The 15,224-nt window shown below is 44.4% G+C and overlaps 1 protein-coding gene across 11 annotated transcripts in view; it reads left to right on the top strand.

Annotated features, from left to right (window-relative positions):
* ABCC5 (ATP binding cassette subfamily C member 5) overlaps window positions 1–15,224 on the top strand; it is a 213,514-nt gene that overhangs the window by 134,875 nt on the left and 63,415 nt on the right. For 9 of the 11 annotated variants that reach the window (XM_086944467.1, XM_086944468.1, XM_086944480.1 and 6 more), the window contains 5 exons: window positions 840–988; window positions 2,330–2,437; window positions 4,935–5,285; window positions 6,377–6,448; window positions 7,825–7,949. In XM_086944467.1, the coding sequence (XP_086800593.1) occupies window positions 840–988; window positions 2,330–2,437; window positions 4,935–5,285; window positions 6,377–6,448; window positions 7,825–7,949 (805 nt within the window). Of the gene's footprint in view, window positions 1–839; window positions 989–2,329; window positions 2,438–4,832; window positions 5,286–6,376; window positions 6,449–7,824; window positions 7,950–15,224 lie in introns of those variants that run through there. The other 2 variants (XM_086944475.1, XM_086944476.1) reach the window with 2 other exon arrangements.

Below are 15,224 nucleotides of genomic sequence, written 5' to 3' on the forward strand. Positions count from 1 at the left end.
ATGTCACATAACGCAACTGAGGAATATAATCTTGTCACAGTGAATCTAAAAACCTAACTAAGGTGCCTACAAACTGAGTAAAGTAGAAAAACAGCAAATAAGGTGCTACATTTTCCTAACATCTCAGATAAAATGCACAACCATTCAGCTACCAGTAAAATTATTTCAGCAACAAGGAATTCTGTTTAAACATGTAATGCCATCAGCTCCACACAAAGGGTGTAAATCTCTTTTGAGTTTGAAATTCTTCCTTAAATTAATCCTCAGTTGAGCATTCCACATGCCTTGAAACTTCAGATGTTCTCATGAGGAGCCTGTTTGAACAGGTATTCTTCTACATTGTGCCATCTCTCTATATTTCTTCAGCTAACCCAATAAAAGAGATCATCCCCTGGAAGGATTTGAACTGTTAGATTTGAACGGTCTAGTGTGAAGGCTTTTTTGCGCGGTGTTTGACTGATGGTCTGATAAGATAGCATTGTGTTGCATTGGTGTGTAAGACGTTTCCACACTTAGAGTATTGAGGCACCTAGTCCGCTTTGAGATGCTTGTTGGAAATGTGTTTGGTCATTGCAATGGAGTAGTTGCGTGTACTACTGATCACAAATGACTAGGCTGCAAAGTAGTGTGTGGTTCCCTGTCCTTGGGCTGGGGTAGAGGGGATTGCTGTAACATTGTGTACACAGAGTTTACTTACACTAGGGTACCATAGCTGTCACCAGCAAAGTCATCATTTGCCTTCATTAACATTTGGTCAATGAATAGTTCATAGATGAATTTGCAAGCTGCTGTGTGTTTTTTGTCTGATTGTCTTTTTTTGTAACCTTTCCTCTTTCTAGAAATTCGTGAAGAAGAGCGAAAAATTTTGGAAAGTGCTGGCTATTTCCAAAGCATTACTGTGGGAATTGCTCCTATTGTGGTTGTTATTGCAAGTGTGGTGACTTTCTCGGTCCACATGGTCTTGGGCTACGACCTTACAGCAGCTCAGGTAATTGCATAAGATGCAGTGATAAGCAGGCCGGTCTTGCACAGAACTACCCGTACTTCTCCTATATGTATCAGTGTTTAAGTGAAAAAATAGGCACAGGAGTGCATAACCAATTTTCCTCTTATTCCTGTTTCCATGATGACTTCCAAAACTGCTAACTGTAGAATGATTGGTTTGAGGGCTGGATAAAAAAAACTAGAACCGAATCAAAGTAGAGATATTCTAGATTTGTAATACTCTCGACTGCACACAGGACAGTGAAGAGACACACAGTTGGAGAAGGGAACAAAGGGAAGGAGAGCAGGAGACAAGGAGCAGAGAACAGGAAAAGTAACAAAGCAAAATAAGGGAAAATATAGACAGGAAAGTAAACAAGACTAAATAAGGAAAATATGGGAAATGGGGAGATGGGAAGTTGAATAATGGAGTGAGCAACATGAGAAAAATAAGTAGAAAGGGATGATCAGAAAGAATAGAACTGAGCACGATCAAGTAGGAGAAAACCGGTAAGGAGAATTGGCAAATTTGAGTGAGGAGAGATGAAACTGACATGAAAAAGGGAAAGAAGAGAAAGGTAAGACATGGGTGAGAATGTGCAAACAAATGAGAGAACGCGGGTGGTAAACTGAGGTTTGTAATGTGGAGAGATGAGAATAGGGAAAAAACAGGGTACGTTGAAATGGAAAAGGTGCAAAGTGTAGATAATAAATGTATGGGATGCATATAATCAAATAAGGGTGTCTGAGGAACTAAAGGAAGAAACGGGGGAGAAGTGGAGATCTCAGATGTTATGGTTTACATACATTTAAAGTTAAATAAAAACGGTACATCTTTATTGGAACCAGTTGCTTTACCTTTTTTCCCTATCCAGCTGTTTTGAAGATGAAAAATATTAACGCTGAGACTATAAATTAGTAATTTACCTCCATAGTTGGAGTGCACGCAAGCTAGTAAACGCAGCTTATAAGATGGAATTGGGTAAAGGTTTGCCTATTTGGATCAACTGTATTGGTATGCACAACCAATGAAATGCAATGCTGTATTTCCTTAACCTGGTATTCCCAATTCACAATGTATGCCAATACACTTACATTGACACCACCGCATATTTTATTTGTAAAGAGTCCTGTTCTGGGTTTTTGTGAAAAATATGTAGTGGAAAGGAAACAAAGTAGGGAGAAATTGCATCACGATCTTACCCAGAGAAATGTGGAAGTATACCAACCCTCTTGCCTACTTTTACATATGTGCTATGCTTTAGGTTTAATCTTCTTCCTGTGTGTTTTTGCAAAATTTAGCAGCGGTGAACTTTAATATGGTTTTCTGTCCTTTGTTTTTAAGGCCTTCACTGTTGTCACAGTATTTAATTCTATGACTTTTGCCCTTAAAGTCACACCCTTCTCTGTGAAGTCACTTTCTGAAGCATCAGTTTCTGTTGAGCGCTTTAAGGTAAATTAACTTTTCTTTAAATTCCTTCCGATGCTGCCACACGAACTGAAAGCCACCCTTAATTTATTTTATTTTAAATGTTAAATTCCATTACTGCAGGTCTCCCAGTTGAGTCTCTGTATCATCCCCATCTTCTCTGTAGCCATCAAACCCTATGTTGTGTTCAATTCCAGTCTCAATTTTTCACCATTTTAAAAGTATATCAGTTTAATTTTTACATCTATAAAGCATCTTAAATCTACCTAGCCTCATAATATTAGAGATGGAATTTAAACTTTTGGTATCTTCCTCTCGTTTAAGGGAGGAGCTGCTCTTTCCCTTCTTAGTAAGGTGTTATTCATCTTAAGCAACACCCATATGGACGGACTGAACAGATAGTTAACAACAGGTCCTAGGTACCATTGTTAGCCAATGCGACAAAGCTGTGGATCACACCAGTAGCATTTGCTTTTGTATTTCTTTTGAAACATTATCAAGTAATACAGCACGACAAATTCTACAATGAGTGCTAATCTTGAGTGAGCCTCATCACCCATGACCCCTACTGTGTATAGTCCAGCAAAAACCATAGCGTTTAGTTATATCGTAGAGCTCGCTCCATGAAATGAGAGCCACCTACTACATACCCCACCATGTAAAGTAAAAATGTTTGTGTACTTTTGTTTTTCTTAACCTTATTATCAAATCTTTTGACTCTATTTTGACCTGCTGCTCTATTTCATTTCATCCCTGTTGACAGATTGTTTTTATTTTTTTTTGCTTTACTTATTGTGTTACTTTTTGATGATGATGATGATGATGATGATGATTGTGGATGTGTGGGAACATGAACACAGTGGGAATGACAGTAGTTTAATATCATGGGGCAATAACCAGCCACATTTTTTCACCCTCTGGCACATAAATAAGCTCTTCTTGTGATATTAGAAGCAGGGATCACAGGCAGGTTTATTATGGGATCATTAAGAAGCTACAACAATTGGACAATCTCTCCGCTCCTTCTTATGGCAGTCTTGGTGTGCAGCTAGTATCCAAACTGTGGGAGTCTCCTCAATGGTAAGCTGTTCTTCTGCACCTAAAGAATCTGAACGGGCGAGACTGACTCTGTTATTCTAATTGGCTGACTCTTCCCGCTCCTGTTGGTTAAACAGAGCAAGTAGTGCACCGCTGTGCCTTATTCCTGGAATCAAGTGGATTCCTTATTTTGTTAAACCCTCTTGTTTCTGCTGTTTGGTCAGTGTGTTGAATTATTAACTTGTTAGCGCTGGGAAGAAGACGGTTATCCAAGGAGAATAAGCATGTATGCAGCTTGCTCCCGTCACTGCTTTGGAGTCTTTCAGCCATATGTCCCAGATCTTTAAGGTTGCCCAATATATCCATTCTGTCTTAGGCCCGTACTCTGTTATGTCTGAAAGAGAATACCCTTAAGCTTTTACAGCTTTTTGAATTGTAGAATCTCAAGTCTGTTATTCCTAGTATGTCTGACACATTTGCTACCATCATAGACCTCTCAGTTGGTCCTGTGGTGGTGTGAAATGCTAGTATCCTGGGGTATGCAAGAACCTGTGCCTTGCTGAACTGTTAGCTTCTACCTGATTAATTGTATGTCCGAGTAGAGTATGGCATTTACAGCAGCTATTGAATGCACAATACACTTTGGTGAGGTTTGTTCCTGGGCAGTACTTACCTCATGCATATTTCCTTTGTATTGCGCTGGCATCTCTTTTTTCTTCTTTTGGCTTTTTTCCATCAATACATTTCAGCAGATTTTACTGTGGGGGTGTGGTAATTGCCACACAGTTCACAATTCTAGTCCCAACTTGTGCAGTGATCGAAATTGTCCTCCACACTTGCAATCTGGGCCTTTGCGTTGTGAGAAATGAAAAGCCTTACATTGCTCAAATTTCTAGTTTAGTGCAGTGTGGTGTGCTGAGTTAACTCGTTGAGTAGCTTCTAGTTCTTCCTGGATCCTAAGCTTTCAAACTGTGTTGGAAAATTGAATTTATCGGGTCTTCTGCATAACATCTGTTTTGATTTGCCTCAATGAAAATTCAGAAATTTTCTTTTACAAAACCTTTTTTTTTTTTTTTCTTTTTTTACAAGATATTGTAGTATTTGGATTGATCTTAGTGAGGGTAGTCTTGTCTTTGGGTGCTAAAGTGTATGCTGGAAGTACAGGTCTGCTGAAGGGGACGGGTAACCATGAATGGATTCCACTGTACCTGTATTTCTAAGTCCACGTTCTGAACTAGGGGAACCTTCATTTCAACAAAATTATGGTGGTAATCTCATACGAATCCCACTGTGTGCCAAGTTCTCCCACATTCAGGCGTCCCCAGGCCCGAGGTGGGCCTGGGTTTTAGTTGACACTAATGAGCTACATTTTGCTCTTCAGCAGCTCCCACCCACTGTATAACCTGATGTGTTTTGCCGCCTGAGTGTGCCATAGGCTTGACCCGGTATCTCATCTTTGCACCTCTCTCACGGCTCCTCTCAGAGTTTGTTTCTTATGGAGGAGGTGCACTTGATAAAGAGAAAGCCTGCCAGTCCTAAGGTCACCATCGAACTGAAAAATGCTACTCTGGCATGGGACTCTTCCCACGCCAGCACCCAGAGCTCACCCAAGCTGACCCCCAAAATGAAAAAAGACAAGAAAGCAGCCACTAAAGGAAAAAAAGAGAAGACAAAGCTGCCAAAGGACGGGTCGCTGGCAGTTCTTGCAGAGCAGAAGGGACATCTCCTGGTGGACAGTGACGAGCATCCAAGCCCTGATGAGGAGATGAAAGGTACCCTGGGGAACACACGGCTGCAACGGACTCTCTACAACATTGACCTGGAAATTGAACAGGTATGTACAGAGACCTGGTCTTGGGAAGTAAGAAGGTCTGCTAAATGCTTGCACGCTTGCCCTGCAACCTTTTCAAACTCTATTTTGTCCTCTACTGACTTATTACCTGTATGGTCCCTTTAAAAGGCCACATTTTTGATTTCTCTCACTTTAACTTTGCTCACTAAACTAACAGTGATCGTGAATGTAGAAGGGTTGCTGCAGGGGACTGTCGTTGCAATCCAGCTTGGACTTTTGTTTTCCTAGAATAGGCATCTAGACCACAAAAACTGGAGCTGTATTTAGTTGCACCTAGAGTCACTGAGTCAGGCTACTGTGTTTCGTGTGTGCCTGGAAGATTTGCCAGGTACTCAGTACTCTAGACCCCTTAAAGGCGGCATCGGGGAACAAGCATTTTCAGCATCATAATCTCCTTTGCTGGTGTGTTGGCATAATGAAACACTGTTCCCTATTCACTCAACTAGCTTCAGTCAGCTTTGTGTTTACAGCTGGCCACAGAGTGTGGTCGAAGAAAGCTGCCGAACCACAGGCAAATGAAGCGTGTAACGCTTGCCTAAACACAGTTTTTATAGTTGTCTGTTCTCAAAGAATTTCCTTAGGCCTGTGTTATTGCAAGTGGTAATGACATAAATGTGGAATCCACTGTGAAAATCAGTTTGGCAAAGTATTCATGTAAAGTACGACTTAGCCTGACCGCTTTTCCTCCTCTTAATCTTTGAAAATAATATACGGTCTGTCATTGGGATGTGTTATACTTGAAATGCCTTCAATGTGTCTTTCATTGCATACTTCCCATTTTTAACTTCTGAGAGTCAAATATGTACTCACACTGAAACACACCAACCAAGTGCTGTTCAATAAGACTGCACTGCTACAGACCTGGGCTTTCAGTGGATCATGTTGTCCTTAGGGCTGAAGCTAGATTCTGCTTCCAGCTGTTGCTTGTCTTCCTCTCTATCCCTTAAATTAATTTACAGAATGTTAACTTTTAGATCACTGGGGTGTCAGTTCAGTATATTCAAAAGGTACAGGAGATACTGTGGGGCTGATAACTTGCACTGCTTTTTAAAATGTTTTTTCTTCTTGTGCAGGGGAAACTTGTTGGGATTTGTGGCAGTGTGGGAAGTGGGAAAACCTCGCTGATCTCCTCTATTTTGGGGCAGGTAAGGAAATTGTTTTTCTTTCCATATTACTAAGTCCAAGCTTTGTCTGCTTCTTTTTAAAAGCAACAAGTCGGCTAGCTGGCATCTCTCATCTCTGGTATCTGGAGAATACAAGACTTCAGTTTGAGGTGCCCAAGTCATACGTTCACATACGAATCTGTCGCAAAATGGAAAAACATTTTCTTAACTGCAGAGTATTGAGACTTTTTGTAACAAGCTTCTCCGAAAGATACATAATGCAGATGACCCCACAAAGAAAATCTAAATGGTCTGAAAATAGACTGTATGTTGCTCTTGTCCTTGTGATGTCTGTGGTTCTCTTTTTGTGGCCACCCCATCACACCATTTATTATATTTTTGGTGGTGACCATATTGCAATACTGTCCAGTAGCTAATAGTTTTTCTTAGTTCTTTTTAAATCTAATCTTAAAAATACTTCTTCTTTGAAAGTCAAAGGATAATAAGGTTATCATACTTTATAATCTTCATTTTAATTCAGTACCTTAACCCCTTGCATGCTGATGACGAACCCCAGCCGTCATGCACTACTGTGCTCGTGTGCTGATGACGGCTGGGGTTCGTCATGGCCCGCTCCTGTTCATTTGTTTACCGCACAGCGGCGGAAACGAGCCAGCAGCGAAGGGGTTAAACACAAATACTTTTATGTGCCGCGGCTGTTGTAAACAAAGCGCTTTTGCTAATGTTTGCGCCTTGAATATGGGAATGTGGTTAACTAACACTTGCTAGAGTGCATCCAGAGACTCTTTTCTTGCAAGTACAGCACCGCTGTGGAAGAAGCAGCTTTGATGCATAGTACAGTGGCCATTGTCTGTTTTAATGGATTCTGCAGCCCTCTTGAGCCGCTAGGATCAATTAAAAAAAGTCAGTGTCCACTCATCTAAGCATTTAGATCTTTCTTCCATGGGAATTCTGTACTAAGGTCTACATTTCTGAATCTGCCATGCAAGGTTGCAATGGTCTCTTTTGGATTTCCTGTTCTTACTTGTTTACTCCACATTACCTTCATCTGTCAAGGGTTGTATGACATTACAACGCATGCTTTTACTACGCATGCATTTACATCGCAAGTTTTACAACGCATGCTGTTACAACGCATAGTGTTGAGGGGTGCTGGATAGTGAATAGTTTAATTTACTATTCCAACTCCAGTCCCTGTGGATAGTAGGGAAGGTGTTGGATAGTAAATTAAATCTATTCCCTATCCTAGAGTGCCCCCCCACCGCAATGCGTTGTAATGATATGCGTTGTAAAACTTGCGATGTAAAGGCATGCGTCGTAAAAGTTGCATTGAAAAGGATGTTCCCCTTCTGTCAAGTCATTCCTTTGTGTGATTGGCTATCCCTCTTTTCTTACAGATGACCCTGCTAGAGGGCAGCATTGCAGTCAATGGAACGTTTGCTTATGTTGCCCAGCAGGCCTGGATCCTCAATGCTACACTCAGAGAAAACATCCTCTTTGGGAAGGAATATGAAGAAGAAAGGTAACTTGATTTTATACAATTCTAGTCCTCTTGACGTCTCCCTCAGTAGGGGTTGACAAGTGTTAATGTAGATCCTGTCATTATAGCCAAATTAGTCTGCACATTTAAAAGAGAAAATTGTGATATTGAAACTTTTTCCAAACCTTTTTTTTCTGTTGATTTCTTCAATAGAATCATGTGTCAAGAGGTGGAAATTACATTTTCGATTTCACCATCCACATACTCAAAACCACTGGAATTCTGCGATGCCATGTCAGCGGCAAGCAGTGCTTGACAGTTTCCATCATTTGCCAGATAATCCAGGGATTTCTGAAAAACATTAGTCTTAGTTATGAGGCACAAATATTGCAAAAGAATCTGACAGTTGCAACTTTGTGTTTACTATTAAAAACCCTAAGTCCCCACCTATTTCAGAAGAAATATGGACTAGTGGCTAAGCTGCCAAACTTGAAACCTGAAACCCAGGATTCTAGTTCTAGCCCCAGTATTTGACTAACAAATGGGATTCTGGGCTGACCGCGTCATCTCCAAGTGCCTGAAACTGCAGATATATATATAGTTCTAATTGTGTACATGATGTTGTATTTGTGCTTGCTAGCGCAATTAAAGTCAGTGGTGGGTGGAAAACAAAACAGCAGGCAGGCTTGACAGTATGGGTATTTTCTGTTGTTCATATGATTAAAATACCAGGAACTGAGCAATAGCATTCAACAATCACTCCTTCTAAGTAACTTGCAGTCACTTTAATTAGAATTTTAAGGGATGTGTTCATAAAAACATTGTGTAATAGGTTTAATGTAGCCAGCATATCTGAAAGAAGTATTCACAGAGTTATTCACCCATTTTAACAAAAGCGAAGAGGAAATTTAAAACTACAAAGGTTTGTCTGGTGCAAAGAACTCCCAGAGTTACTAACCTGGTACATAGATTGATGTATATTTGATGAAGCAGCACCTACCGACTAACTAGCATCACTGCCATCATTCTGCTGAATTATTCTTACCTCTGCTCTAAGGTTGCCACGTGTACGCCTTGTTTCCATGGTCCCTGCCTCGTACATTTGCTTCCCCATAAAAAGGTAATGACTTTCTGTCATTAGAAATCTAGCTTGATTTAAACACTTCAAAGCGAGCTCAGAACATCTTGGGCATTAAGACCTTGTAGGGACTGGCCAGAGCCAACTCTACAAGGCTTCAGAACAATCACTGACAGACACTGTGCCAGGGTCTGATGATTCGAAGTTGCTGTTACCATGTAGGGAACAAGAAGAAGGTTCCTCGATATCATTTCCCTGTTTAACTTGACGTATTCCAGCCAGTAAGGAAGACTCTGCTGACCTCTAACATATTAATATTGTGAGCATCTCATAGCAACTACCAATCTCCATTTCTAGTAATAGCAGCTTTTCATCCGGACAGGGATACCCTTAATTTTCAGTACTGTTCGTGTCTCCCACTGACCTAAGCCAAAGAGTGTAGCAGTTAAATTTCACTTTTGAGGACGACTGCTCAAGGCAGCCTCTGAGGACTGTAAATAGCTCATTATTTCTCTCTGTTCTATTGCCTGATCTGGGTACGTTACGCTCCACTCGCCACCATGCATCTTTATGTCCAGCTGCTCTCTTTCCTTCAGTTTGAGTTCATCTCTACAGGCATCATATCTGCCATGGGGTAAATGGAATCAACCAATCGTTGAGATTGAGTGAGATTGGTATGTACTGTTGCTGAAATCTTACTTCATTCCTTCTCTTCCTCCTACTCTTCAGTCTGGTTTTTTTGTGAGAACTGTTCTGAAACAGTGCATTGGATCCGGGAAAGAGGCTTCCGAAGGCTACCTCCACACTACTACGGGACTAATCTTATCATGAGCATCAGCATCTTAGGAGGGTAACCGTCTAGCCTTGATGGTAGGAATAAGACCGTGGTTGGTAGCAGACTTTTAGTCAGTTTGGCTCTTCTTCTTTTTCTTTGCTTACCAAAATATCACAAGGAGCACCTTTTACCACCCAGTGTAGATTTACTTTTCTTTTTTCTTTTTTAGGGCACACTAAAATTAAAGGACTTCTTATCAAGTCTCTTTAAGTGCTGCCACCCCTCCAGTGTCTCGGTTGTTTATCGGAGAGCCATTGTTAATAGTGTCTCGCTTTGAGGCAGTCCCATGCTTTTTTCCATCCAGGCGTAGTAATGACTGGGATTTCTGGGACTGTATCCTGTTCTATATGGTAAAGCAGAACATCTCTAATCAAAGGTGCCGGAAGACCCCCACACCAGATGTTTAGGCATCACATTCTCCCCTCAGCATTCTCTGAAAGCATGCCTCTGAGGTCACCATCTTAGAAGGACGAGTGTTAACCTACTTTTCTACAAAAACAAATTCACCTGAAGATCCTCTGTACCCGATTATAATGGCAGCTCTCTGTAGATGCTTTCAGAGGGGCTTGATCTGCGATTTTGGTTATTGTATCCCTCAAGGTGTTATTTCGGTTATTTTATCCCTCAAGATGTTATTTTTATCACTTTCTATCTTCTCCAAAATTCGGAAATGTATGTATTTGTTTCCCGATATAGATTTCAAATTACATGCACAGGCAAAGGTTTTGAAAGCAGGATTACTTTAATATCTAAAGATGAAGGATTCAAGACTTTTAGACTCTTCCCAGTTCTGTGCCTTGTGTTACAGCAATTCTGAGTGTCTTGTATGTGATCCAGACGAAAAACAACCTTGTGGGAACCTTTCAGATTCTTTTCACATATTATAAAAAATTAATAACCTACCCAATTCGTCAAGTACAGCCTGGTCACTGCCATTTCTCAAACTGCCTTCAGTCCATATTTTTTTGGTCCGTATCTCATAGAGATCCTTGTCATACCTTTACAGGACAGACCCAGCATGTAAACACCATTTTTGCAGCATGAATCTTTCTGGATTCACTATGCTGTCCATTATTCCGCGATCTGGTGGTTGGGTCCGGATTCGTAGTCTTTTTTTCTCCTTTTTTTTTTTTTTTTTTTTTGTAGCCCAGGTGGGCGTCGACGTCCCACCATTTGGTGCACCTTCGTGACGTCGGCACGCTTCCTGCGGAAGCTCCCACCCTTGGGGCGCCATCTTCAGATTCTTTTTTCCGCCGTTGGGTCTGGATCGTCGCATGAAGCTCCGGAGAAGTTTCAGGAGAAAAGAAGGAAATACACCAAGTTTTTGAGGGAAAAGGACCGAGGGAAGTCGGAGAAGAAGACCTCCTAGAGCCAGAACGAAGAAAGAGGAGAAAACCTCGTGATACTCGACGGCCAAGGAGAAAGCGCGTCCAGGGGGCCCCCTGAGCGAGCACATGGACAACACCCCATTCAAGTTCTGCAGTAATTGCCACCACAAGTACGCGCAGAAGGACCAGCATCCGGTCTGCAACCTCTGCCTGCCGATCGACCACTCCAGCGAGGATTGCAACACCTGTTCAATCTTCACGCCGAAGACTCAGAGTTCGAGAGAGACAGAGGGTGGCCCACCACACGATGCAAGGGAAAGGGGCCACGCCGAGCCTCTACCAGCTGGGTGCCTCCTCCGACGAAGAGGAGAACATCGCCGAGGGACCAGATGACTTCACGGTCGTAGAGACCGATGTGAGACCTTCAAAAAAGGTAGGAGAGTCTACGACCCCGAAAACCCAGACAGGACCGAGAAAGCCTGAGGGAGAACCCCGAAAAGCAGAGGCTAAGTCCTCGAAAGGAGCGCCGGCGACTAAAGTTTCGACGTCCGAAGCCGCATCCTCCGAAAGGCCCAGCGGATCCTTCGAAAAGGACTCCCAGATGGCAAAGACCAGCGAAAAGCAAAGGTCGTCGAAGCAAGCCCTCGAGAAGGGACCCTCGAGCGAGAAGACGCTCAGAACGGCCTCGACGTCGAAGGTACCGTCGAAGAGACCTGCCGAAAAGCTTGACGCCGAGCAAGCGGCAGAGATGGAGAAAAAGAGAAGAAGGCTCGAGGCCGAAATGGAGAGTATGCTCCAGAGGAAGAGAGCCTTCAAGGAAACAATGAAGAACTATACGACTCCCTCGAAGACCTACTCGACTCCCTCGAAGACCGCTGCGACCGCCGAAGAGGTAGAGGTGCAGAAGGACTTCGAAGCCGAGGAGCCGCCGAAAACTCCAACCCCACAGATGAGGGAGAAGAGGAGGATTTCTACCACTCGGAAGGAGATTACCTCCGCGAGAGCTACTACTCAGAGTCCTCGGCGTCGCTAGAGGAAGAATGGCAGGATCTCGAGGCCGATAACCCCGAGGAACCTGTGGAGACATACCCTTCGAGGCCTTCGCCGCCAGACGACATCGGGGCTTACTATGAGGTCGTTAAGAAGGCTGCAGCAGTCTACAATGTGAAGTTGGAGGAGGAACAGACAAAGGCTGACTTCCTGCTAGAGACTTTGCTCCCCTCACAGACGAAAAGCAGCTTCCTGCCCATGCTGAAGAGCGTCACGGCCCAAGGGACTGAAGCCTTCAAGGAACCAGCCACATGCAGGTCAGTGACCCCGAGGACGGAGAAGAAATACAAGTTCTCCTCCGAGGACCCCCCTTATATCCAGGGCACCGTGGCAGCTGACTCCATAATCGCGGCAACGGCCAGAAGAAGGGCCAACGTGCCAACCACATCTGGGCCACCACCTGATAAGGAAAGCAGGAGGATGGACCTCACTGGAAGGAAAATTGAAAGAAATGCCGCTATGCATTGGAGGATGGCAAACTCCAATGCACTCCTGAATAGACACCAATATCAGCACTGGGATGAGATGAGCCAGTTGCTGAAACACATGCCTGAGGAGTACAGGCAGAGGGCAGCCCACCTCGTGGAGGGGGGAAAGGACATAGCAAACGCATGCCTGAAGACAGCCCTAGATGGGGCAGAAACATCTAGCAGACTGATGGCCATAAGCATCACTGAGAGAAGGCAAGCCTGGCTCAGAATATCAGGCTTCAAGGCAGAAGTGCAAAATAACATCCTGAACACCCCCTTCAACGGGGAGACGCTGTTCGGGGCATCAGTAGATGACAAACTGGCTCAGCTGAAGAAAGACAATGAGACAGCCAAATCGATGGGAGCCCTACAATTCAGGGGGATGCGGAGAGGCACCCCCACAAGGAGACCAAATGGTAGAGGGGGAAACCAGCAATCACATTCGCAACAGTCGCACCACCATGGTCAACAGAGTGACAACCAATGGCACCAGGGTCAACAGAGGCAGAATTGGAACTCCCAGAATAGGGGCCAGTCCTTTCGAGGGAGAGGAAACGGGCGGGGCCAGAGACGGAGAGGTGGTGATCAACCCCCCCAAAAGTGACTCCGTGAAGGAGGCGCTCACCCACCCAAAGCCTCAGGGGGGAGAGCACCAACAGCTAAGGGGAGGCTCACACGGACACGGCTCAAGAGAACACACAACACCAGTAGGGGGAAGGTTGAGATTTTTTCTACACGAATGGAGAAAAATAACCACAGACAAGTGGATACTAAACATTATACAGCACGGATACTGCATAGAGTTGGAAAAATATCCACCAAGCAGAAAGCCAAAGAGAAGGGGTCACAAGGGCAAAGAACTGCAGTTGCTCCAAGAGGAAGCTCAAGAACTGCTCCTCAAAGAGGCCATAGAACAAGTCCCGCACAGAGAACGGAACAAGGGGGTGTACTCGAACTACTTCCTAGTACCAAAGGCGGACGAAAGCCTAAGACCCATCTTGGACCTACGGTTCCTGAACACCTACGTAAAAACTCAAAAGTTCAAGATGACTTCCCTGCAAGAGGTCATCCCACAAATAAGGCCCGGGGACTACTTGTCCACGATAGACCTAAAAGACGCATACCTGCACATCCCCATGAACAGGAAACACAAACACATGTTAAGATTCAAGGTGAACAAAGACCACTACCAGTTCACAACCCTGGCTTTCGGGCTCAAGTCAGCGCCAAGGGTCTTTACCAAATGCCTCGCGGCGGTGGCCGCACACCTACGAAGGGAGGGTATACACGTGTACCCCTACCTGGACGACTGGCTCGTGAAAGCAAGCTCTTACACAAGATGCAAAGATCACGCAGAACAGGTCACAAGAACGCTCACGAACCTGGGCTTCTCCATCCACTGGAGAAAGTGCTCCATGGACCCAGAACAAGTGAAAATCTTCCTGGGAGCCCTGATCAACACGGTCGAATGCAGAGTGACACCCAGCGAGAAGAGAACACTCAGCCTGCTGAGGGAGAAACGTCACTACCAGAAGGGGCAAGTTCTGACAGTGAGGATGGTGAGCAAGATCTTGGGGATGGCGTCATGCATCCACCTGGTCCCCAATGTTCGGCTAAAGATGAGACCACTACAGGAGTGGCTGCAACAGCAATGGTCACAAGCAGAAGGAAGTTGGGAAGATCTAGTGGTTGTTACGCACAATGTGCAGGAGGAGATGAAATGGTGGACGAAGGAGAATATAACGATGGGGAAGCCTCTAACGCCACCGGACCCAACTGTGACCATCACCACAGACGCATCCCAGAAAGGATGGGGCGCACACATGAACAGGCTCAGAGTGAGGGGTCTGTGGAACCCAGGAGTTGCAGTCAAGCACATCAACTACCTGGAACTGAAAACAGTGTTGCTGGCCCTCAAGGCCTTCCAAAAGCACCTTTACAACAAAAGGGTGATGATACAGACAGACAACACCACAACGATGTTTTACATCAACAAGCAAGGGGGGACTCAGTCATTCCCTCTGTCGAGCTTGGCTCAAGAAATATGGAGATGGGCGATCCCACTCAGGATAGACCTGCATGCCATACACCTGCCAGGGAAGGACAATGTGGAAGCGCATTGGCTCAGCAGGCAAGCATCAGTGTCCCACGAATGGGAACTGAACAACCAAGAGACAGAGAACCTGTTCAGGAGGTGGGGCACACCAACAATAGACCTGTTTGCAACACGCCAGAATGCAAAATGCCAACACTTTGTATCGAGGGAATAGGAACCAATGTCCCATGGGAATGCCCTATGGATAAGCTGGTCAAAGAAATTTGCCTACGCTTTTCCACCGACGCCACTGATCCCCAGAGTCCTGAACAAGTGCAGGTCGAGCAACATGACTCTCATCCTGGTGGCTCCCCAATGGGCGAGGCAGACTTGGTACTCTCAGATTATGGAGATGTCGCAGGGCAGAGCACACAAGTTCCCAAAGAGAAGAGACCTTCTCTCCATGGAAGGGGGACAAGTTCTACACCCAGAACCAGAAAGCCTCTGCCTGTCAGCGTGGC

Source organism: Lissotriton vulgaris, chromosome 11 (genome assembly GCF_964263255.1).
Source record: "Lissotriton vulgaris chromosome 11, aLisVul1.2, whole genome shotgun sequence".
NCBI classification, from domain to species: domain Eukaryota; kingdom Metazoa; phylum Chordata; class Amphibia; order Caudata; family Salamandridae; genus Lissotriton; species Lissotriton vulgaris.